Raw genomic sequence first — 25,002 nt, forward strand, 5'->3', positions numbered from 1 at the left:
TCAAACATTCGTGACCAACTATATTCATTGGGTTTTGCTCGTGGAACCCGTACTACTGCTGCTGCAGTCAGCCAACAATGATTTGAAATTGCTGCTGGCTGAGCGCCTGCTGCCGACGTCACTCACAATGTACTTTTGCAACCAGGCACGTGTGTTGTGACTGAGTGTGTGACAGAGAAAATCGTTTTTGTGTCATTTAGAGGGAAAATGCGTGCATTTTAGCGTTTGAGTCACTTTCAAAAGTTGCTAAAAGTTCCAAATACATTATTTAAAGTAGCTAAATTTGTTGCTAGGTGCTGTTTGAAAAAAAAGTTGCCAGGGTAGTCTGAAAAGTTGCTAAATCTAGCAACAAAATTTCTAAATTGGCATCACTGATTCGCCAGTCTCCTCTGTATGACGACCGGGGCGAACGGATACTAGTTCCTTTCACGTCACGAATGACACGTGTATTCAAGATGGCGGCCGCGGCGATGGTAAGTGGGAAGGAATACAATTTTGTTCTTCAAACATCTGTCTGTTTTCACTGTCTACCTTCAACTATAAGCATATTGTTGTGTTATTCTTTATATCCGAGTTTACTTTATGAAATTAAATTAAAAGTTATGATTGAACGGTATTTAAATGTGGTGTCTTTCTACATTGTTGGTTTGTCAATGGTGCAGAAGTGCTAGTAACGTAGTAGGCTAGTGTTGACGACGCTAACCAGCTAACTTGTCAAATGTGTTTTCAAGTGTAAATCCACAATACAATAATGTTCCTTAGTTCTTACTGTGTATGTTGATCAGAAAGTTAATGTATTACGGTTGACAGTTAACAGTAATACTTGACTTCGTAGCCCTTGGCTTTGGCGTAGCTGGGCTGTTATCTGTCTAGCCAACAACGTACTACAGAAATGTAAGGCTAGCTAACTTGGCTAGTTAATTAGTCTCAATCATAATCTAACATTAACTACGCATACGCTTTCTAAACGTTGTAGCAACTGGGAATGCAAAGCAGGTCGTTTTCATGTGGTAGTTGGCTAGTTCGAGCACCAGAGCCAGTTTAGCTAGCTAACGTTACATGGTTAATGCTAACTATGCCATGGTTCGCTAGGTAGAATGTGGCTGGCAACTAGTTAGCTATGTATTTCCGCGTTGATAGGTGTAACGTTATTGTATTATAGTAGCCAAAGACGAGCTCCTTGATGAGTATCAATGTGGTGTATTTAGTTGACATTCCTATCAAAACAATTAACTAATAATGTCACCTAGCTATTTAGCTAACGTTAGCTAGTTAACGTTAGCTATTGTGAGTGTGGAGATTTTTTACTCATTCTTATACAGAGAGGTAGCTAACTAACACCTGTAGCCGGCTAACAAATTAATAATTTCAAGCGAGATTAATACGATAACTTCGGCTACATTGGGTTTTTTGGTTTTGTTATTGTTTTTTATCAACATGTATATTTTCAGTGTTTAGACGTTTCACTGTTATCACAGAATGTAAATTGCTCGTCCACCACCCACCCCCATAACAAATGCAGAATAGTTATGGTCTGATTAGAGTCATGGATACGGTGGTTTTGCAAGCACTTCAGACAGGAAAGGAAAATCCAGCTTGACTGGTGTGACATTTAGTTTTAGTAAGAGGCCTATGTTTGCCTGCTAAATCTTGAGCTCTCTCAATCTGAGTGAAAGGGATTTATATAGCCTTATATAGCCTACACCATGTCACTTTCCGTTACTACTCCCTGTTGCTAATATTTAGGATGTATTGCACAGGGCTGGTTTGCCGGACACAGATTGAGCCTCCTGGATGAAAAGCACTTTCGATGCAATTTCCCATCTGTACAAGAGTTAGATGCACTATTGTAAAGTGGTTGTTCCACTGGATATCATAAGGTGAATGCACCAATTTGTAAGTCGCTCTGGATAAGAGCGTCTGCTAAATGACTTAAATGTAAAAATTTACATTTTTTGTTGTGCAGTACTAGGTTTAACCTGGATCTGGGAACCCTGGTTAAGGTGACCTCCCACTCCAGCTGTAAAATGGTTTTGTTCTAATAATTGTCATACAGTGTTATTGTAACACCCTTAAGCATACACTAAATAATCCACAAGATCATGTTGAGATATTAAGGTGTTTCTATACCATCAGTGGCCTGTGTAGGTCTACGGTCTAGCCACTGTAACTGGTTAGATGTGCCATACTGTAGGTCCATGCCAAGTACAGTCTCAAGGTTTTGTGTAAGTGATTGAGTCATCTTGGATTGTGCTTGGTACTGTGCACCAATAAACATACACCATTTTAATCTGATCACCATCTCAGGTTGAAAAATGTCTCACTTTACATGGCCCGAATGTGTCTCCACTCTCCATTGATTACCCACTTTGGAAATTGAGTATGTGGCAAGTAGTCCGTTTGTGTGTTGCAGGCGACGTGGTTGGCCCTTCTGCTGTTGTCCATGTTGCCTGGAGGAGTACAGGCCTTTTACGTGCCTGGAGTTGCTCCAATGAACTTCCACCAGAACAGTGCTGTAGAGATTAAGGTAAGCTAAGCAGAAATTTGTCCTACTCCTAGCCTTTTTATCTTTAATCAGCATAATACTCTTATTGTTTTTTTGGCTGTGTTTGTTTCTGCCTTGGCTTTTTATGGATTTACTAAATTGCCGTTGTTTGGTTTTCTAAGTATAATGTATGTTATCATAACCTAATTTTGATACATAGACAAAAGCCTGTTTAGCGCAAAGGCTTACCAAGGCAGGCTGAGGTGGAAACTAGTACTGGTTGTGTAGCCTATTTGCATGCAGTTGGCAGGTCAGGCAGTCAGTCACTCAAATGAATGTGCATATTGATCCCCCCCCAGGCCGTGAAGCTGACCAGCTCCCGGACTCAGCTTCCCTATGAATACTATTCCCTGCCCTTCTGTCTGCCTGATAAAGTGGTCTACAAAGCAGAGAACCTGGGTAAGTAAGCATCTCTCTCTGCTCTCCACTCATGCAGATGTGTTGTCTTGTGTCGCTGTTTGGAAGGTTTACTGTTTGCTTGTGTACTGTGTTTATTTGCTGATGATTTGTCTTTGTATGTGATTTATAATAATCTGTTGCACCTCAAGGCCCTCACCAAGAAGTCCTACTGACATGTGTTATTCTGTGTGTGTGCAGGGGAGGTGTTACGCGGGGACCGTATTGTCAACACCCTGTACTCGGTACTCATGACCCAGGACAGGAAGTGTGAGGTGGTTTGTGCCAAGATGAAACTCAACGTACAGCAGAGTAAGCTGGTGGCTGAGCGAATTCAGGAGGAGTACTATGTTCACCTGTGAGTTCCCTTTCCTCATTACTCTTTATCACCTTTTTAAGAAACAGTCAGCATGCCTGTGAATCATCTACCATTGGATCCAATACAATTAGGCAGCGCATTTGTCAGGTAACTGTGTAAAATGCTGCTGTATGGTCCATGTTAATCCTGTCTATAAACTCCCACAGCATTGCGGACAACCTCCCAGTGGCTACGCGGCTGGAGTTCAACCCCAACATAGAGGCAGGGGCTGAGGACAAGGAGGTGGTGAAGGATGTTCAGTTTGAACACGGCTACAGGTTGGGCTTCACTGACAACAACAAGGTACTGAACCTCTTTACAAGGGCATAACTAAAGGATGGAGAGAGAGCATGGACACATCTGAATGAGATTAGGGGAGTGGAACACTGAATCCTTCTATTTGACCCCCTACACTTTTCAGGTGTAAAGAAGTGGATAAAGACAGCAGGGTTTTTTCTAGATATAAAATTAGTTTTTCTAGAACAGATCTTGTTGGGCTGGGGATCTTAACATTTTTCAGCTTGAGGCCCAAATGACAACTTGACCGCCCACCCGAGACCCAACTCGTCCTTCAACGACCCAAATTCATAAAAAATTCTGTGTGATTATAGATAACTCACAATCCTCTCACATGCCCAGGGCCTACTTTGGGTCCCAAGTCAAACCATAGTTTAAGAAATCCTGCTTTAGGGTGTTTTGTATTCTGTTCTCTCTCTGCTATAGTTCTACCTACACAACCACCTGTCCTACAGTATGTTGTGTCTCTGCTATAGTTCTACCTACACAACCACATGTCCTACAGTATGTTGTGTCTCTGCTATAGTTCTACCTACACAACCACCTGTCCTACAGTATGTTGTGTCTCTGCTATAGTGCTACCTACACAACCACCTGTCCTACAGTATGTTGTGTCTCTGCTATAGTTCTACCTACACAACCACCTGTCCTTCATCATCTACTACCACAAGGAGAAGCTGGAGGAGGGGGAAGAGCACAACTACAGAGTTGTACGTTTTGAGGTGGTTCCCCAGAGTGTCAAGGTGGAGGGTAAGTTAGTGTCCTTTCTGCGGTACGAACGGGTTATTTGAGCCCAATAAACACAGTGACAAGCATTCAAAAACACAGGAGTGGAGGTTGCTGAGGGGAGGACGGCTCATAACAAGGTCTGGAACGGCGCGAATGGCTTCAAACACATGGAAACCATGTTGATACCGTTCCACCTATTCCGCTCCAGTTATTACCACGCGCCCCTCCTCCCCAATTAAGGTGACACCAACCTCCTGTGAAATACAGTGTGTGTTTCTATCCTTCACCTTCTATATGTCAATTCTCTCTGTATGGATCCCTCTGCAGACCTAAAGGCGGCTGATAAGGGGGTATGTACCCTGCCCGAGGCCACTAACTCAGCTCCTCAGGAGATTGACCCCTCCAAGGACAATGCCGTTCTCTTCACTTACTCTGTCCGCTGGGAGGTAAGAGGCACAGCCCTTCTCTTTATGTTCCATCTTTAGGTTTTTAGCAACAGCAAAGATTTTAGATTTTCCTTTGTAAAATGTGAAATGGTGTGATGCACTTTAAATAGAATGTGACTTGACTTAGCTGGCTACATTGTTGTTAATGGACCTCTTCACTGAGGAATGCGGTTATTTGTTTTTGTTAAATATATCTTTCTTAATTTGCTAAGCTCCTTGATTGTGTAATTGCTTGTCTTGTAATGCAAGGTTCTCTAGATAAAGAGCCCGTGGTCTCATTAGGACTCCCCTTCCTAAAGAAATAGAAATGGATCCCGTTTGTCTGCCCTGTAGGAGAGCCAGGTGAAGTGGGCATCTCGCTGGGACACCTACCTGACCATGAGTGACGTGCAGATCCACTGGTTCTCCATCGTCAACTCCGTGGTGGTGGTCTTCTTCCTCTCTGGGATCCTCAGTATGATCATCATCAGGACCCTGAGGAAGGACATCGCCAACTACAACAGAGAGGATGACATAGTAAGAGACCCCACTCACTCTGCTAAATATGACATGGCTTTGGCATTTGACATCACTTTGTGTCTGTAGCTGCAGAGAGAGAGAGAGAGACTCAGTTAAATAAGTGTGAGACTGCAGAAATTTCTAAATGCGACATGTTGTGTTCACCCTCCTGAAGAAAAGTATTTGCTTCTTCATGTTGTGTGAATGAATGTGGGTAGTGTCTGTAAAATACCAATGTCTGTCTTCGTTAGGAGGACACCATGGAGGAGTCAGGCTGGAAGAATGTCCATGGTGACGTGTTCAGACCTCCACAGTATCCCATGATCCTCAGCTCTCTGCTGGGCTCAGGCATACAGCTCTTCTGCATGATCCTCATCGTTATCTGTGAGTGGGCTGTAAACAGGACTCCTAAAACCTCTTCAAAAGTACTCGATCTACCAACTGGCATTTTCATCAAGGACATGTATTGTAATGTCTGGATATGGGCCATCCATCACAACTGGAGATGAAAGCGTGGTAGTGTGTGTCTCTGTGACATGGGGCTGAAGCTGCTGTGTTATCTGTCCTGTAGTCGTGGCCATGTTGGGGATGCTGTCTCCTTCCAGTAGAGGGGCGCTGATGACCACTTCCTGCTTCCTGTTTATGTTCATGGGGTAAGACACGAGAGAGACGCCCTCCTTATTTCTCTTGCTCAATCCCAAATGGACCCCTAAACACTTGTGGACATTTTGATAAGTATAAGCAGTAATGGGGGATCTTCCACCTAGCTTGTCAGAGGGTGTGGTGGAGCAAGCGATTTTATATATTGCTTACACCTATCAAATCCTCTCTGATATCCACACAAAAATTGGGGTGTAGTATAGGGCTTCGGGGTCCATTTGGGATTGGGCCTCTGGCTGTGGTCTGTCTGCTGTCTATACGCTGTGGGAGAGCCATCCGTATGACTTTTCTCTTCCAGTGTGTTCGGTGGATACTTTGCTGGCAGACTCTACCGCACACTGAAAGGTCATCGGTGGAAGAAGGGAGCTTTCTGTGTGAGTACTACAAATGGACACTATCAATGGCTAATGCTGTATGTTTAAGCAAACTTAGTGTCCTGTTGCCTACTGTTCATGTGGGACTGTTTCTCCTCCGCTCTGCCTACAGACGGCCACTCTGTACCCCGCCGTGGTCTTCTGCATCTGCTTCGTTCTCAACTGTTTCATCTGGGGAGAGCACTCGTCTGGAGCCGTGAGCTAGCTAGTCTCCTACATACAGGCCCACTGTTTAACATCAACACATTCACTATATATATAGGGTCACTGTTAAACATCAACACATTAACTCACCGTCATAACTAGGACAGGTGTTGGTGTCTACCTCAGCATAGTAAGGACTATATCTCTTAGTTGAAATAGGACTGTGATGTCTTGTGTTGACATCAATCACACCGTCTCCCCCTCCCTCCTCAGGTCCCCTTCACCACCATGCTGGCTCTACTCTGCATGTGGTTTGGTATCTCCATGCCGCTGGTCTACTTGGGCTACTACTTTGGCTTCCGCAAGCAGCCGTACGATAACCCCGTCCGCACCAATCAGATCCCTCGCCAGGTGCCTGAGCAGCGCTGGTACATGAACAAGTTTGTGGGGTGAGTGTCCTTGTCAAGCCTGCCTACTGCTATGTTCTACAGCAGTGGTTCCTAAACTTTTTATAGTCCCGTACCCCTTCACACATTCAACCTCCAGCTGTACCCCCTCTAGCACCAGGGTCAGCGCACTCTCAAATGTTGTTTTTTGTCATCGTTGTAAGCCTGCCACACACACACACACTATACAATACATTTATTAAACATAAGAATGAGTGTTTTTGTCACAACCCGGCTCGTGGGAAGTGACAAAGAGCTCTTATAGGACCAGGGCACAAATAATAATATAATAATAATCAATAATTTTGCACTTTATTTAACCATCTTACATATAAAACCTTTTGTTCATCAAAAATGTTGAATAACTCACCACAGGTTAATGAGAAGGGTGTGCTTGAAAGGATGCACATAACTCTGCAATGTTGGGTTATATTGGAGAGAGTCGCAGTCTTAAATCGTTTTCCACACACAGTCTGTGCCTGTATTTAGTGTTCATGCTAGTGAGTGCCGAGAATCCACTCCCACATAGGTACGGGGTTGCAAAGGGCATCAGTGGATTAACAGCGTGATTTGTCAAGGCAGGATACTGAGCGCAGCCCAATACAGAAATCTGGCAGTGGCTTCTGATTAAATAACATTTTCTCAGAACCGCTTGTTGGAATTTCAATGAGGCTCTCTTGTTCAGATATTGGTAAGTGGACTGGAGGCAGGGCATGAAAGGGATAACGAATCCAGTTGTTTGTCTTCGGTTTCAGGAAAGTACCTGCGTAATTGCGCACCCAGCTCACTCAGGTGCTTCGCTATATCACATTTGACATTGTCCATAAGCTTGAGTTCATTTGCACACAAAAAAACATATGGAAAGACCTGTCTGTTGTCTTTGTTAATGCAGACAGAGAAGAGCTCCAACTTCTTAATCATAGCCTCAATTTTGTCCCGCACGTTGAATATAAACTCAGCAAAAAAAGAAACATCCCTTTTTTCAGGACCCTGTCTTTCAAAGATAATTTGTAAAAAGCCAAATAACTTCACAGATGTTCATTGTAAAGGGTTTAAACACTGTTTCCCATGCATAAACAATTAATGAACATGCACCTGTGGAACGGTTGTTAAGACACTAACAGCTTACAGACAGTATTTATTATTTATTTTTACCTTTATTTAACTAGGCAAGTCCGTTAAGAACAAATTCTTTTTTTCAATATAGGCCTAGGGTGAGTTAACTGCCTTGTCCAGGGGCAGAACGACATAATCTTTACCTTGTCAGCTCGGGGATTTGATCTAGCAACCTTTCGGTTACTAGTCCAATGCTCTAACCACTAGGCTACCTGCCGCCACGGTAGGCAATTTAAGGTCACAGTTATGAAAACTTAGGACACTAAAGAGGTCTTTCTACTGACTCTGGAAAAACACCAAAAGAAAGATGCCCAGGGTCCCTGCTCATCTGTGTGAACATGTCTTAGGCATGCTGCAAGGAGGCATGAGGACTGCAGATGTAGCCAGGGCAGTAAATTGCAATGTCCGTACTGTACTGTGAGACGCCTAAGACGGCGCTACAGGGAGACATCGTCCTCGCAGTGGCAGACCACATGTAACAACACCTGCACAGGATCGGTACATCCGAACATCACACCTGCGGGACAGGTACAGGATGGCAACAACAACTACCCGAGTTACACCAGGAAGGCATAATCCCTCCATCAGTGCTCAGACTGTCCGCAATAAGCTGAGAGAGGCTGGACTGAGGGCTTGCAGGCCTGTTGTAAGGCAGGTCCTCACCAGACATCATCGACAACAACGTTGCCTATGGGCACAAACCCACCGTTGCTGGACCAGACGGGACTGGCAAAAAATCACTGACGCATCGGTTTTGTCTCACCGGGGATGATGGTCGGATTCGCGTTTATCGTCGACGGAATGAGCGTTACACCGAGGCCTGTACTCTGGAGCGGGATCGATTTGGAGGTGGAGGGTCCGTCATGGCCTGGGGCGGTGTGTCACAGCATCATCGGACTGAGCTTGTTGTCATTGCAGGCAATCTCAACACTGCGTTACAGGGAAGACATCCTCCTCCCTCATGTGGTACCCTTCCTGCAGGCTCATCCTGACATGACCCTCCAGCATGACAATGCCACCAGCCATACTGCTCGTTCTGTGCGTGATTTCCTGCAAGACAGGAATGTCAGTGTTCTGCCATGGCCAGCGAAGAGCCCGGATCTCAATCCCATTGAGCACGTCTGGGACCTGTTGGATCAGAGGGTGAGGGCTAGGGCCATTCCCCCCCAAAAATGTCCGGGAACTTGCAGGTGCCTTGGTGTAAGGGTGAGGTAACATCTCACTGGAAGAATTGGAAAATCTGGTGCAGTCCACGAGGAAGAGATGCACTGCAGTACTTTATGCAGCTGGTGGCCACACCAGATACTGACTGTTACTTTTGATTCTGACCCCCCCCCCCCCCCTTTGTTCAGGGACACATTATTCCATGTCAGTCACATGTCTGTGGAACTTGTTCAGTTTATGTCTCCGTTTTTGAATCTTACGTTCATACAAATATTTACACATGTTAAGTTTGCTGACAATAAATGCAGTTGACAATGAGGACGTTTCTTTTTTTGCTGAGTTTAGTTGCGGAGAGTCCCTGTAATCCTAGATTATGATCATTCAGGCGAGAAAAAACATCACCCAGATTGGCCAGTCATGTGAGAAACTTGTCATCATGCAAGCGGTCAGTAAAGAAAACATAAAGCTCGTCTTTCAATTTAAAAAAAATAAATACGTGTCAATACTTTGCCCCTTGATAACTAGCGCACTTCTCTATGTTGTAAAAGCGTAACATGGTCGCTGCCCATCACATTGCATAATGCAGAAAATACACGAGAGTTCAGGGGTCTTGCTTTAACAAAGTTAACCATTTTCACTGTAGTGTCCAAAACATCTTTCAGGCTGTCAGGCATTCCTTTGGCAGCAAGAGCCTCTCGGTGGATGCTGCAGTGTACCCAAGTAGCGTCGGGAGGAACTGCTTGCTCGCGCGTTACCACTCCACTATGTCTCTGTCATGACGTTTGCGCCATCAGTTCAGATACCAACACATCTTGACCAAAGTCCATTTGATGTCACAAAGCTGTCCAATACTTTAAAAATATCCTCTCATGTTGTCCTGGTTTCCAGTGGTTTGCAGAAGAGGATGTCTTCCTTAATTGACCCCCCCATAAACATAACGGACATACACCAGGAGCTGTGCCAGGCCTGCCACGTCTGACTCATCCAGCTGTAACGCATAGAATTCACTGGCTTGTATGCGAAGCAGTAATTGTTTCAAAACATCTCCTGCCATGTCACTGATGCGTCGTGAAACAGTGTTTGAAGTCATTGTCTGTATAGTTTTTTTGGGGCCTTTTCCCCCAGCGTTGTCCCAGCCATATCCATGGCAGCAGGAAGAATTAAGTCCTCCACAATAGTATGGGGTATGCCTGTCCTAGCCACTCAGTAGCTCACCATATAAGATGCTTCTAGCCACTGCTTATTAATGGTGTCTGTTGCTTTTATACATGTCTTACTACTCAAAAGTCTTTATTTTCTCTCAAACTCTGTGGCTTATTTGTCATGTTTCTAAATGTCTGTGAAAGAGTGAAGGTTTCCCACAAGAGAGAGAAGGTTAATGTGATTGGATGTTAATTATTTGACTAGGCTACCTGTATATGGTCGATGGTGCCAAGATGGCGTAGCAGTCGGACGTGTGTTTGTCTTGTCTTGTCCCGTGTAAATAGTCCTCGTATTTTTCGTATACATTTCGTATATATTTTAATTTCACTTTCCATCTAGGAACTGAATATACATTCCTACATTCCGCCTCACCCAATGTGGTACGGACCTGCTATTTTTTATACTTTAGAACCGTAACCCCAATCAGAAGCTAGCCAGATAACTAGCTAGTAGTCAGTTAGCCACTGCTGCGGTCTTCACCCTTAACTCGGACACAGCCAGCCTCAGCTCGGGCCAATACCTGCCAGTCTGCAAGCGCGATATCAACCCAGAGCATATAGGACTGCTTTTTCTCTACCACATCACCGGATTCCTGACGCAAGCTCTGGACAATTACACCGTATCATCACAGCTAGCTAGCTGCAACCGAGTGGCTACTACTGGCTAACACCTCTGTCCCGAAGCAAGCACCAGTTAGCCTTGAGCTAGCCTCGAGCTAGGCCCATCTGCCGGCTAGCCGAAGAGGTCTACCAGCGAATTCTTGGGCTACAATACCTCTTTTGCCAATTGGACTGGACCTTTTTTTGCCGACACAGAGCCCTGCCAATCCATCACAACTGGTCTAAATCAGCTACAAGCTAATTTAGCCATTTTTTTGCCGCTGCTAGTAGCTTTTACCTTCTGCACAGACACCAGCCCTGTTATTAGCCTGGATATTACTCACCAATTTACCAGCATCGGACTGTCTCTCGACAACAACGCCGGATTCCTGCCGTAATCCCTGAGCCACTACTTCTGATCCTCACAGCTAGCTTGCAGCTAGCGCAGCTAGCGCCACTGCCACGAAGCTAGCACCAGTTAGCAAACACAATTCTACAATTCACAACCTCTCTTTCGCCACCGCCATCCGGCTTGGATTCTCTGTCGACACGACCACGTCTGAGCAGACCCCCTCCGTCTGAGCAGACCACCCCCCGGGCTACTAACTTTAAACGCCGCGTGCTAGCTTAGTGGAGGCCTCCCTGCTCCATCTACGGCTGCCCCCTGGACACTATGATCACTCGGCTACATAGCTGATGCCTGCTTGACTGTCCATTAATTCACGGTACTCCATTCTGTTTATTTGTGTTTTATCTGTCGGCTCTGTGCTTTAACTCAGGATCTGTGTGTAGTTAATCCGACCCTCTCTGCCTAGTCGTCGCCATTTTTACCTGTTGTTGCTGTGTTAGACTAGCACCCTGTTATTGCTGCTGTTATCTTACCTGTTGTTTTAGCTAGCTCTCCCAATCAAGACCTGCAATCACTTTATGCCTTATTGTATGTCTCTCTCAAATATCAATATGCCTTGCATACTGTTGTTCAGGCTAGTTATCATTATCATTGTTTTGGTTTGCAATGGACCCTGTAGTTCCACTCTCCGTACCTCTGATACCTCCTTTGTCCCACCCCCCACACATGCGGTGACCTCACCCATTGAGACCAGCATGTCCAGAGATACAACCTCTCTTATCATCACCCAGTGCCTGGGCTTGCCTCCGCTGTACCCGCGCCCCACCATACCCCTGTCTGCACATTATGCCCAGAATCTATTCTACCACGCCCATAAATCTGCTCCTTTTATTCTTTGTCCCCAACGCTCTAGGCGACCAGTTTTGATAGCCTTTAGCCGCACCCTCATCCTACTACTCCTCTGTTCCTCGGGTGATGTGGAGGTAAACCCAGGCCCTGCATGTCCCCAGTCACCCTCATTTGTTGACTTCTGTGATCGAAAAAGCCTTGGCCTCATGCATGTCAACATCAGAAGCCTCCTCCCTAAGTTTGCCTTACTCACCGCTTTAGCACACTCTGCCAACCCTGATGTCCTTGCCGTGTCCGAATCCTGGCTTAGGAAGGCCACCAAAAATTCTGGGATTTCCATACCCAACTATAACACTTTCCGTCAAGATAGAACTGCCAAAGGGGGAGGAGTTGCAATCTACTGCAGAGATAGCCTGCAAAGTTCTGTCATACTTTCCAGGTCTATGCCCAAACAGTTCGAACTTCTAATTTTAAAAATTAATCTCTCCAGAAATAAGTCTCTCACTGTTGCCGCCTGCTACCGACCCCCCTCAGCTCCCAGCTGTGCCCTGGACACCATCTGTGAATTGATCGCTCCCCATCTAGCTTCAGAGTTTGTTCTGTTAGGTGACCTAAACTGGGATATGCTTAACACCCCGGCAGTCCTACAATCCAAGCTTGATGCCCTCAATCTCACACAAATCATCAAGGAACCCACCAGGTACAACCCTAAATCCGTAAACATGGGCACCCTAATAGACATTATCCTGACCAACCTGCCCTCCAAATACACCTCTGCTGTCTTCAATCAAGATCTCAGCGATCACTGCCTCATTGCCTGTATCCGCCACGGGTCCGCGGTCAAACGACCACCCCTCATCACTGTCAAACGCTCCCTAAAACACTTCTGCGAGCAGGCCTTTCTAATCGACCTGGCCCGGGTACCCTGGAAGGATATTGACCTCATCCCGTCAGTTGAGGATGCCTGGTCATTCTTTAAAAGTTACTTCCTCACCATATTAGACAAGCATGCTCCGTTCAAAAAATGCAGAACCAAGAACAGATATAGCCCTTGGTTCACTCCAGACCTGACTGCCCTCGACCAGCACAAAAACATCCTGTGGCGAACTGCAATAGCATCGAAGAGCCCCCGCGATATGCAACTGTTCAGGGAAGTCAGGAACCAATACACGCAGTCAGTCAGGAAAGCAAAGGCCAGCTTTTTCAAGCAGAAATTTGCATCCTGTAGCTCTAACTCCAAAAAGTTCTGGGATACTGTAAAGTCCATGGAGAACAAGAGCACCTCCTCCCAGCTGCCCACTGCACTGAGGCTAGGTAACACGGTCACCACCGATAAATCCGTGATAATCGAAGACTTTAACAAGCATTTCTCAATGGCTGGCCATGCCTTCCTCCTGGCGACTCCAACCTTGGCCAACAGCCCCGCCCCCCCCGCTGCTACTCGCCCAAGCCTCCCCAGCTTCTCCTTTACCCAAATCCAGATAGCAGATGTTCTGAAAGAGCTGGAAAACCAGGACCCATACAAATCAACTGGGCTTGACAATCTGGACCCCCTATTTCTGAAACTGTCCGCCGCCATTGTCGCACCCCCTATTACCAGCCTGTTCAACCTCTCCTTCGTATCATCTGAGATCCCCAAGGATTGGAAAGCTGCCGCGGTCATCCCCCTCTTCAAAGGGGGAGACACCCTGGACCCAAACTGTTACAGACCTATATCCATCCTACCCTGCCTATCTAAGGTCTTCGAAAGCCAAGTCAACAAACAGATCACTGACCATCTCGAATCCCACCGTACCTTCTCCGCTGTGCAATCCGGTTTCCGAGCCGGTCACGGGTGCACCTCAGCCACGCTCAAGGTACTAAACGATATCATAACCGCCATCGATAAAAGACATTACTGTGCAGCCGTCTTCATCGACCTGGCCAAGGCTTTCGACTCTGTCAATCACCATATTCTTATCGGCAGACTCAGTAGCCTCGGTTTTTCTAATGACTGCCTTGCCTGGTTCACCAACTACTTTGCAGACAGAGTTCAGTGTGTCAAATCGGAGGGCATGTTGTCCGGTCCTCTGGCAGTCTCTATGGGGGTACCACAGGGTTCAATTCTCGGGCCGACTCTTTTCTCTGTATACATCAATGATGTTGCTCTTGCTGCGGGCGATTCCCTGATCCACCTCTACGCAGACGACACCATTCTATATACTTCCGGCCCTTCCTTGGACACTGTGCTATCTAACCTCCAAACGAGCTTCAATGCCATACAACACTCCTTCCGTGGCCTCCAACTGCTCTTAAACGCTAGTAAAACCAAATGCATGCTTTTCAACCGTTCGCTGCCTGCACCCGCACGCCCGACTAGCATCACCACCCTGGACGGTTCCGACCTAGAATATGTGGACATCTATAAGTACCTAGGTGTCTGGCTAGACTGCAAACTCTCCTTCCAGACTCATATCAAACATCTCCAATCCAAAATCAAATCAAGAATCGGCTTTCTATTCCGCAACAAAGCCTCCTTCACTCACGCCGCCAAACTTACCCTAGTAAAACTGACTATCCTACCGATCCTCGACTTCGGCGATGTCATCTACAAAATAGCTTCCAATACTCTACTCAGCAAACTGGATGCAGTTTATCACAGTGCCATTCGTTTTGTTACTAAAGCACCTTATACGACCCACCACTGCGACCTGTATGCCCTAGTCGGCTGGCCCTCGCTACATGTTCGTCGTCAGACCCACTGGCTCCAGGTCATCTACAAGGCTATGCTAGGTAAAGTGCCGCCTTATCTCAGTTCACTGGTCACGATGGCTACACCCACCCGCAGCACGCGCTCCAGCAGGTGTATCTCACTGATCATCCCTAAAGCCAAAACCTCATTTGGACGCCTTTCCTTCCAGTTCTCTGCTGCCTGCGACTGGAACGAATTGCAAAAATCTCTGAAGTTGGAGACTTATCTCCCTCAACAACTTTAAAAATCTGCTATCCGAGCAGCTAACCGATCGCTGCAGCTGTACATAGTCCATCTGTAAACTACCCACCCAATTTACCTACCTCACCCCCCATACTGCTTTTATTTATTTACTTTTCTGCTCTTTTGCACACCAGTATCTCTTCTTGCACATGATCATCTGATGATTTATCACTCCAGTGTTAATCTGCTAAATTGTAATTATTCGATTTATTGCCTACCTCATGCCTTTTGCACACATTGTATATAGATTCTCTTTTTTTTTCTACCATGTTATTGACTTGTTTATTGTTTACTCCATGTGTAACTCTGTGTTGTCTGTTCACACTGCTATGCTTTATCTTGGCCAGGTCGCAGTTGCAAATGAGAACTTGTTCTCAACTAGCCTACCTGGTTAAATAAAGGTGAAATAAAAAAATAAATATGACATTGTGTTATTTCGCTGAACACTAGATGGTTTAATTTTATTTTTGACAGTGAAACAAGGCTACTCAGGTGAGGAAAAAACTTCACCCAAATGTATAGCCCCGTTGGAAAATATAAATGGACTGTTTGAAAATGTGAAGAAAAACAGTTGTATTTTGTTAATGTGAATCCCATTTTTATTTGGCATACCCCCGTTTGGAAATACCTGCTGGGGAGCAAAACGTTTCCTCATATCCAGTCACACAACTTGTCATTAAATCACTGTTAATCCTAATGCAGTGTCATTTCCTCTTTCCAAAGCATCCTGATGGCTGGGATTCTACCGTTTGGTGCCATGTTCATTGAGCTCTTCTTCATCTTCAGTGTGAGTAGAAGTCCTTTCCTATAGCCTGTTCTATTCTAGCCTGTTGAACTAGGAGTGTAGAGGGGAACAGGAGGAACTGTCGTAGGTGAAGTCGATCAAAAATGGATCTTGTTTATTACAAGTTACAACAGGGAGACAGCCCAACGGACTTTAGTATAAACACTTGTGATTATTCATTTTTTTTTCGATTTATTTTTTTAGGCCTATTTTAACAATGGAAAAAGCTTTTGTATGAATTTTATTTTACATTGTTACACGCAAGGATATACGATGGCATTCTAAATAACTTAATAAAACAACAAACTTTAGAATGTAGTTTTTATGTACGGCACATTGAACTACCTCCGATGTCACATGGCCTTGACACATTACCCACTATCTGCTGTGGTGGCATTTTGCTTCACTCTGATTGGTCAAGAGAGTAGAGCAAAAAATATATTACTTTTTGGGCATTTCGACTAGCTGATATTATTCGAAAAGCCACAACTGTTCTGTAAACACCAAACCAAAAAAGCAGTGACAGCCAGCTGCTACAGATTCTGTTGTATTACTGGTCTCCGTTTTGACAGCACATATTGTGTCTCGTCTTTTCTCGGTGTCGGGTGCTTTACGTCGTGCCTAAGAAAAGCCCTTAGCTGTGGTATATTGGCCATATACCACATCCTCTCGTGCCTTAGTGCTTAATCGAAACCTGGGATTCCTACTTTACTCGTAACATTACTGTCCTTTACTTTCATTGAGAAATATCCTCAACTTTGTCGCGCTCGTCAGAACTTCCTTAATTCGCTGGTAGGGAAGAAGTTGTGCGCTCACTATTAGTACGGGGAGACCAGGGGAAGTTGTAACATTCAGAATTTGTCTATTTTAGACCTGTTTTGGGTTAGTGATCATTTGTACAGTTGTCTCTATTTGTCCTCAGCGGGGATTTTTATTCTTCACCATTCTAAAACGGCCCAGTATTGGTCGCAGAAATGTTTTTAAAAATCTGTTCGGAGTCTAACCCGTGTCTCTGCTGTACGTGTTCGGAGTCTAACCCGTGTCTCTGCTGTACGTGTTCGGAGTCTAACCCGTGTCTCTGCTGTACGTGTTCGGAGTCTAACCCGTGTCTCTGCAGTACGTGTTCGGAGTCTAACCCGTGTCTCTGCTGTACGTGTTCGGAGTCTAACCCGTGTCTCTGCTGTACGTGTTCGGAGTCTAACCCGTGTCTCTGCTGTACGTGGCACTGGTCTACGGGGTGTTGTCTGACTGTAAATCCTTTCTCTGCAGGCAATCTGGGAGAACCAGTTCTACTACTTGTTTGGTTTCCTCTTCCTGGTGTTCATCATCCTGGTGGTGTCCTGCTCCCAGATTAGTATTGTGATGGTCTACTTCCAGCTCTGTGCAGAGGTGAGGCGGGGCCCTGTTGTGTGGCTGCTGTGTGTATATGGGGCATTGCATCGTGAAAGCATTGAGGGTGAACAGAAGTTCAGAGGTGTTAAGTTCTCAACCACAGTAGTTCGGTAGAACTTGATAGAGACGGGAGGTCTAGAAGTATGATTGGTGAGTTGTGACGTCACAGACACACCCACCTGTGTGGTCTGTCTCCTGCAGGACTACCGGTGGTGGTGGAGGACCTTCCTGGTATCAGGGGGCTCAGCCTTCTACGTCCTTGTTTACGCCCTTTTCTACTTTGTCAACAAGGTAACCGTCGAAGACGTTTTGAGATTTTTGAATGAGGTTGTTTACCATGCTTAGATTGGCTGGTAGCTGTCTTAACAACAAGTTGACGTTGTGTTTCTCTCTTCCAGCTGGACATTGTGGAGTTTATTCCTTCCCTGTTGTACTTTGGCTACACGGCTCTCATGGTCCTGTCCTTCTGGCTCCTTACAGGGACAATCGGCTTTTACGCAGCATACATGTTCATACGGAAGATCTACGCTGCCGTCAAAATCGACTGAGTTTTGTTTCAGCTGTTTTTTTTGCCACATTTATTTTTTGTTTTTTACATTTTTATTCTTTATGTCCAACAAGCACTGGCTTGTGTGTGTTTGTGGACGCAAGGACGCGTGAGGTGGTGTTTGTGGAACAGTGACCGATTTCCCCCCCCCCCCCCCCCATGGGCATGGAGAGATGACAGTAAGATGGCGCAGCCTGCAAACTCAACGATCTTCCTCCCCTCTGTGATTGGATGTCCAGAGACAGAGACTTCCTCTTGGACAGTCAATGTTTTCTACTGTGTTTCACCTTGTACACACAACATGGGCCAAAGCATGTCAAATGAAACCATCTCTGTATGTTTTACTGTCTGCTTTGGGAGCAAGCCTGGGTTCCACAGGAGGACTCAAGTGCATTGGTTCAGAATTTAACTTTATCGTTTTAAAATCAGTAATATTTTAGTCTGACTTCTTTCACATACACTCTCTATCTCTCTGTAAAGTACGTTTATTTATCTTTATTCCAGATACGTTTATGATCAGAGGATGGTTTGGAGGTCACACTTGTAACATCGCTAATAAGTATCATTATTTTTGTCAGAAAATATGCTGGGAAATGGAAATCTAACATTGGAACAGGCATGGATATTAAAATATTCAGATATTTTTACTGAAATGTGACCATTTCAGCCACAACTAAAATCATTATCTCAATTTGTCTCCCTGAAAACAATTGTCTCTCAGATTGTCTAAAATGTATCTTTAAAGCCACCGGATTTCAATGTGGAGAAGCATAAATGAATTTTCTCTTTAAATACTACTTGCATAAATTAATTTTTTTCTTTAAATACTACTTGCATGAAAGACGGTTGAAATATGAAATGTTATGGAACGAAGGTAAATTTTGATGAAAAGTAGTATTCCTCATCTTCAAATCACCTATATAATTTCTGTGCTTTAACCTAGGAGTAACAATGTGTTTAAAATGGTTGGACACATTGCATTACTAGGCAATGTAAACAGCTCCTTGATCCCACTGAACTATGCATTTCTGTTTTTTAAGTATAAGACTGTTCTTTGGTTTCATAAAGGTCATGTTAAATGTTTTGAGTTTAACACAGTTTAGTGTCAGTGAGACACTGCTATTCTAACAAGTTATCTATCAGTGTCGGTTATCCCTGAGCGTCAATGTCTTCTAGGATTGTCTTAAACATGATTCTGTCATTGAGCATCTAAGTGGAGTACAGTTATTTACCATCAACTTCTGGAGTACAGTTGTTTCCCAATAACCACACGCCAAGTCGGTGCTGTGTAAGATCAGTTTCCCAATAACCACGAGCCAAGTCCGTGCTGTGTAAGATCAGTTTCCCATAAACCACGGGCCAAGTCCGTGCTGTGTAAAATCAGTTTCCCATAAACCACACGCCAAGTCGGTGCTGTGTAAGATCAGTTTCCCATAAACCACACGCCAAGTCGGTGCTGTGTAAGATTAGTTTCCCATAAACCACACGCCAAGTCGGTGCTGTGTAAGATCAGTTTCCCATAAACCACGGGCCAAGTCCGTGCTGTGTAAGATCAGTTTCCCATAAACCACGGGCCAAGTCCGTGCTGTGTACGATCAGTTTCCCAATAACCACGGGCCAAGTCGGTGCTGTGTAAGATCAGTTTCCCATAAACCACGGGCCAAGTCCGTGCTGTGTAAGATCAGTTTCCCATAAACCACGGGCCAAGTCCGTGCTGTGTAAGATCAGTTTCCCAATAACCACGGGCCAAGTCCGTGCTGTGTAAGATCGACAATTGTCGATAGGTTCAAGAAGGTACTACATGTCAACCTATTGTATTAATGGGCAGATCCTTCACTGGGTTTATTTTCTGTTACCCAGTTAGAATTTCCCACCGGTGGTTCTCGTCTTATAGATGGAGTTTCTCTGATTGTGGAGTCCGAAATGCAGAAGACCCTGTAAGCTATAACACAGGACCTACATAACTGAATGAAAGTGGGGTGAATGGGATTCATAATATTCAAGACCTTTCTATCATGGGTGTATTTTACTCCCGTTTACTTTATTCTATGGGCCAGTTCCTCAGACCCAGATTACGCCCGGTCCTGGATTAAACATAATTCTCTATGGAGAATTGCCATTGAAAGGTCATTTTTAGTCCAGGAATAGATTTAATTTAGGTCCAGGAAACTGGGTCTTTAAGTTTGAGAGCTGAGCTTTCAGGAATGCGACCTTTAGGTCAACGTTATTACCCTGCCAGTTTTTCCTTGATAAAGAGCATAGAAACCAACCATACGACAGTCTGGTGGAAGTCTTGCCCAGCAGATGGTGTTGGGATAGAGCTGCACTGGAAGAGAGATGGATCGAACAGGTGCAGAGGGGGAATTACTCCATTCACCATGAAGTGAATCACTGAATGAATTATACTTCTCCACTCTCCCGTTCTCACTTAGTCTCTTTCATTCTCTGCCCTCTCACACATTCACCTCCACAGTCCGTATTGCATCCGTCTTTTTCTTCCCTCTGTAAAGCCTTGTTCACACTACAGGCCTTAATGCTCAAATCAGTTTTGTTTGTTGTCCGAACAGCAAGTTACAAATGACAAAATCAGATTGTCTGTTCAGACAGCAGTCATTTGCTGACATGGCTACGCTAGTTGTCACAGTAACGACAGGGGTCTTTGGTGTAGTCTGATTGGTGGTGGTGCTCGTGCTTCTATCACTAAGAAGTTATGTAGCAACCTAAGGTGACGACAATGCGTCGCCATGGAAGTTTCACAGTTGCTTTGAATATTCAAAATCATAGTGAGAACACTTTTAAAGCCTCAAAGGACAAGATGATCCAACTTTCAAAACTAGTTATTTTTGGTTAGTCACAGCAGTCAACTAGCTAGCTATGTAGCTGTTTAGCTTTTTAGAACATTCACTAGTTTGTTTGTAAACAAACTAGTTAGCTACCACATGGTCTTGTCAAACTGTCAACAGAGTAGCTAGCAAGTAGCTAGCATGCCAAATAACAATCTAAAAACCAATTGAGGGCAAATGAATAAGCCATGGCTGGGAAGGTGGTTTGGAATGAGGCTTGAAATAACAGATTCCATGTACTTTTTGGCTGTTCGGGGTGCAGGAAAAATAACAGATTTAATAAATTGTATTTGAGTCACTTCAAACTGCCAGTGTGAACAAGGCTTTAGTGTCAAAGTGTTCCTGAGCTGCCAGCTCTCACTGCTCTCTGATTCAGAGACTGACAGACTTCTTCACCTGGGCCCAACAAACAGATTTCAGGAGAGATTCTCTGCAGATGTACATTTGACTGACCGGAGCTGTGTATGTACGTGAATGGGTGTTGACTGTGTAAATACAACACTTTGTATTGCTGCGTTTTGCTGTAGTGGGGACTCTGACTATATAAATATCATGTCATTGTTTTAGCCAAAAGCATGATTTTTAAGAACCTGTTTCTTGTCCCCTTTTCTTTACAGAATGCCCAGTGATATAATGTATGAAACTAATAAAGTACTGATACGATGTTGGAATTTGAATGCGTCTCCTTTATGTAGGCTATTGATTTATGACAAAAAGGTTTGATCGGCAGGGATTGTGTGTAATTTTCATATAGATAAAGCCAAAGTAATACTTTCTGAAGTTCCATTGTCCTGTTCGCTCTGTTGTCAATTTGTTTTATAAATAATGAATAAAACGCAACAATTTTGACTGAGTTACAGTTCATATAAGGAAATCAGTCAATTTAAATAGCTTCATTAGGCACTAACCTATTGACTTCACATGAATGAGAATATAGATATGCTTCTGTTGGTGACAGATACGTTAAAAAAAAATAAGTAGGGGCAAGGGTCAGAAAACCAGTCGTATCTGGTGTGACCACCATTTTCCTCATGCAGCATGACTGACATGTCCCTCGCATAGGTTTGATCAGGCTGTTAATTGTTGCCTGTGGAATGTTGTCCAACTCCTCTTCAATGGCTGTGTGAAGTTACTGGATACTGGCTGGAACTGGAACAACCTCAGCAATACAAAGGAGTTGATTGTTGACTTCAGGAAGTAGAGGAGGGAACATGCTCCGATCCACGTCACAGAGGACTGCAGTAGAGAGAGTCAGTTCCTCAGCGTCCACATCACCGAGGACTGCAGTAGAGAGAGTCAGTTCCTCGGCGTCCACATCAACAGGACTGCAGTAGAGAGAGTCAGTTCCTCAGCGTCCACATCACAGAGGACTGCAGTAGAGAGAGTCAGTTCCTCAGCGTCCACATCACAGAGGACTGCAGTAGAGAGAGTCAGTTCCTCAGCGTCCACATCAACAGGACTGCAGTAGAGAGAGTCAGTTCCTCGGCGTCCACATCAACAGGACTGCAGTAGAGAGAGTCAGTTCCTCAGCGTCCACATCACTGAGGACCGAGGACTGCAGTAGAGAGAGTCAGTTCCTCAGCGTCCACATCACCGAGGACTGCAGTAGAGAGAGTCAGTTCCTCGGCGTCCACATCACCGAGGACTGCAGTAGAGAGAGTCAGTTCCTCGGCGTCCACATCACCGAGGACTGCAGTAGAGAGAGTCAGTTCCTCGGCGTCCACATCACCGAGGACTGCAGTAGAGAGAGTCAGTTCCTCTGCGTCCACATCACCGAGGACTGCAGTAGAGAGAGTCAGTTCCTCGGCGTCCACATCACCGGGACTGCAGTAGAGAGAGTCAGTTCCTCAGCGTCCACATCACCGGGACTGCAGTAGAGAGAGTCAGTTCCTCAGCGTCCACATCACCGAGAACTGCAGTAGAGAGAGTCAGTTCCTCAGCGTCCACATCACCGGGACTGCAGTAGAGAGAGTCAGTTTCTCAGCGTCCACATCACCGAGAACTGCAGTAGAGAGAGTCAGTTCCTCGGCGTCCACATCACCGGGACTGCAGTAGAGAGAGTCAGTTCCTCAGCGTCCACATCACCGAGAACTGCAGTAGAGAGAGTCAGTTCCTCAGCGTCCACATCACCGGGACTGCAGTAGAGAGAGTCAGTTTCTCAGCGTCCACATCACCGAGGACTGCAGTAGAGAGAGTCAGTTCCTCAGCGTCCACATCACCGAGGACTGCAGTAGAGAGAGTCAGTTCCTCAGCGTCCACATCACCGAGGACTGCAGTAGAGAGAGTCAGTTCCTCAGCGTCCACATCACCGAGGACTGCAGTAGAGAGAGTCAGTTCCTCAGCGTCCACATCACCGAGGACTGCAGTAGAGAGAGTCAGTTCCTCAGCGTCCACATCACCGAGGACTGCAGTAGAGAGAGTCAGTTCCTCAGCGTCCACATCACCGAGGACTGCAGTAGAGTCAGCAGTTTTAAGTTCCTCAGCGTCCAATTCACAAAGGACTTAACATGGACTTATAACACCACCACTCTGGTCAAGAGGGCGCAACAGCGTTTCTACTTCCTAAAGGCGACTGAAGAAATTCAGTCCTCAAATACTACCGCTACAGCATCTACAGTGTCCTGACCAGTCGCATCACGGCCTGATACGGACATTGCTACATCCACGACCGCAAGGCCCTCCAGCAGGTGGTGAAGACGACCCAGTACATCACTGGGACCGTGCTACAACCCATCCAGGACATCTACTGGGACCGTGCTCCCACCCATCCAGGACATCTACTGGGACCGTGCTCCCACCCATCCAGTACATCACTGGGACCGTGCTCCCACCCATCCAGGACATCTACTGGGACCGTGCTCCCACCCATCCAGGACATCTACTGGGACCGTGCTCCCACCCATCCAGGACATCACTGGGACCGTGCTCCCATCCATCCAGGACATCACTGGGACCGTGCTCCCACCCATCCAGGACATCACTGGAAACGGTGCCTAAAGAAAGGCCTGCAGCATCATCAAGGACCCTACACACCTCAGCCACGAGCTGTTCATCTTATCGCCGGGTCGATGCTATCGGAGCATGAGGTCTGATACCAACAGGTTCAGAGACAGTTTCTATCTACAAGCCATCAGACTGTATCGGAGCATGAGGTCTGATACCAACAGGTTCAGAGACAGTTTCTATCTACAAGCCATCAGACTGCTGGAGCACTTGAACTGACCACCTGCACACACACACACACACACTCACACTCTCTCTCTCACACACACACACACACACACACACACACACACACACACACACACACACACACACACACACACACACACACACACACACACAGTCTTGTACAGCTAACCTTGTGGGGACATACAATTCAGTCCCATTCAAAATCCTATTTTCCCTAACCCCTAATCCTAAACCTAACCCTAATCCTAACCCATACTCTTACCCTAACCCAAAAACCTAAACTTTATCCTAACCCTAAACCTAACCCTAGCTCCTAACCCTACAACTAACCCTAGCTCCTAACCTTAATTCTAACCCTAACACTAATTCTAACCTTAACCCTAAACCCCATAGAAATAGCATTTGACCATGTGGGGACTAACAAAATGTCCCCAGCTGGTCAACTTTTTGTTCGTTTACTATTCTTGTAGGGACTTCTGGTCCCCACAAGAATAGTCCACACACACACACACACACACACACACACACACACACACACACACACACACACACACACACACACACACACACACACACACACACACACACACACACACACACACACACACACACACACACACTCTTATTATGATTGCTTATCACTGCACAATTTAAACATTTGCCCTCCAATCCCCCCTTCCCCAAAACATGTGTAAATATTAGACTATAAATTGTGCCTTCCTGTATTATATTTAAGATAAAAAAAGTTTATTCTATTCTACTGAGACATTTACTTTATGTTCATATTCTTATCTTTAATTATTTATTATTATTGTTGTTGCAAGGGAGCATTTCATTAGACGGTGTATCCCAAACGATTAATATAACTTGAGGGGTAGGGATCAGATTAAACATTGTCCTCTTCTGTATGTTGTGGGTCTTGAGGGGTAGAGATCAGATTAAACATTGTCCTCTTCTGTATGTTGTGGGTCTTGAGGGGTAGAGATCAGATTAAACATTGTCCTCTTCTGTATGTTGTGGGTCTTGAGGGGTAGAGATCAGATTAAACATTGTCCTCTTCTGTATGTTGTGGGTCTTGAGGGGTAGAGATCAGATTA

General features: G+C 45.3%; 1 protein-coding gene across 1 annotated transcript; it reads left to right on the plus strand.

The window, feature by feature from the left end:
- Window positions 1-393: 393 nt before the first annotated feature.
- LOC139557826 (transmembrane 9 superfamily member 4-like) lies at window positions 394-21,384 on the plus strand. Its single transcript, XM_071373051.1, has 17 exons — window positions 394-473; window positions 2,414-2,527; window positions 2,845-2,944; window positions 3,143-3,299; window positions 3,467-3,602; window positions 4,223-4,346; window positions 4,653-4,771; window positions 5,105-5,287; window positions 5,521-5,653; window positions 5,841-5,922; window positions 6,228-6,303; window positions 6,416-6,499; window positions 6,721-6,896; window positions 15,871-15,934; window positions 17,201-17,320; window positions 17,525-17,614; window positions 17,722-21,384. The coding sequence occupies exons 1-17, from the start codon at window positions 438-440 to the stop codon at window positions 17,869-17,871; spliced, it is 1,944 nt and encodes a 647-aa protein (XP_071229152.1). The 5' UTR covers window positions 394-437; the 3' UTR covers window positions 17,872-21,384.
- The last annotated feature ends 3,618 nt before the right edge of the window (window positions 21,385-25,002 follow it).

The sequence above is a fragment of the Salvelinus alpinus genome, chromosome 28, assembly GCF_045679555.1.
Source record: "Salvelinus alpinus chromosome 28, SLU_Salpinus.1, whole genome shotgun sequence".
NCBI lineage: Eukaryota > Metazoa > Chordata > Actinopteri > Salmoniformes > Salmonidae > Salvelinus > Salvelinus alpinus.

Bases quoted from the DNA above. Each gene is read 5' to 3' on its own strand.
- LOC139557826 (XM_071373051.1), top strand. From the start codon at position 438: ATGACACGTGTATTCAAGATGGCGGCCGCGGCGATG. The intron at 5,923-6,227 runs GTAAGACACGAG...TTTCTCTTCCAG, and splicing joins TTCCTGTTTATGTTCATGGG to TGTGTTCGGTGGATACTTTG. The intron at 6,500-6,720 runs GTGAGCTAGCTA...CTCCCTCCTCAG, and splicing joins GAGAGCACTCGTCTGGAGCC to GTCCCCTTCACCACCATGCT.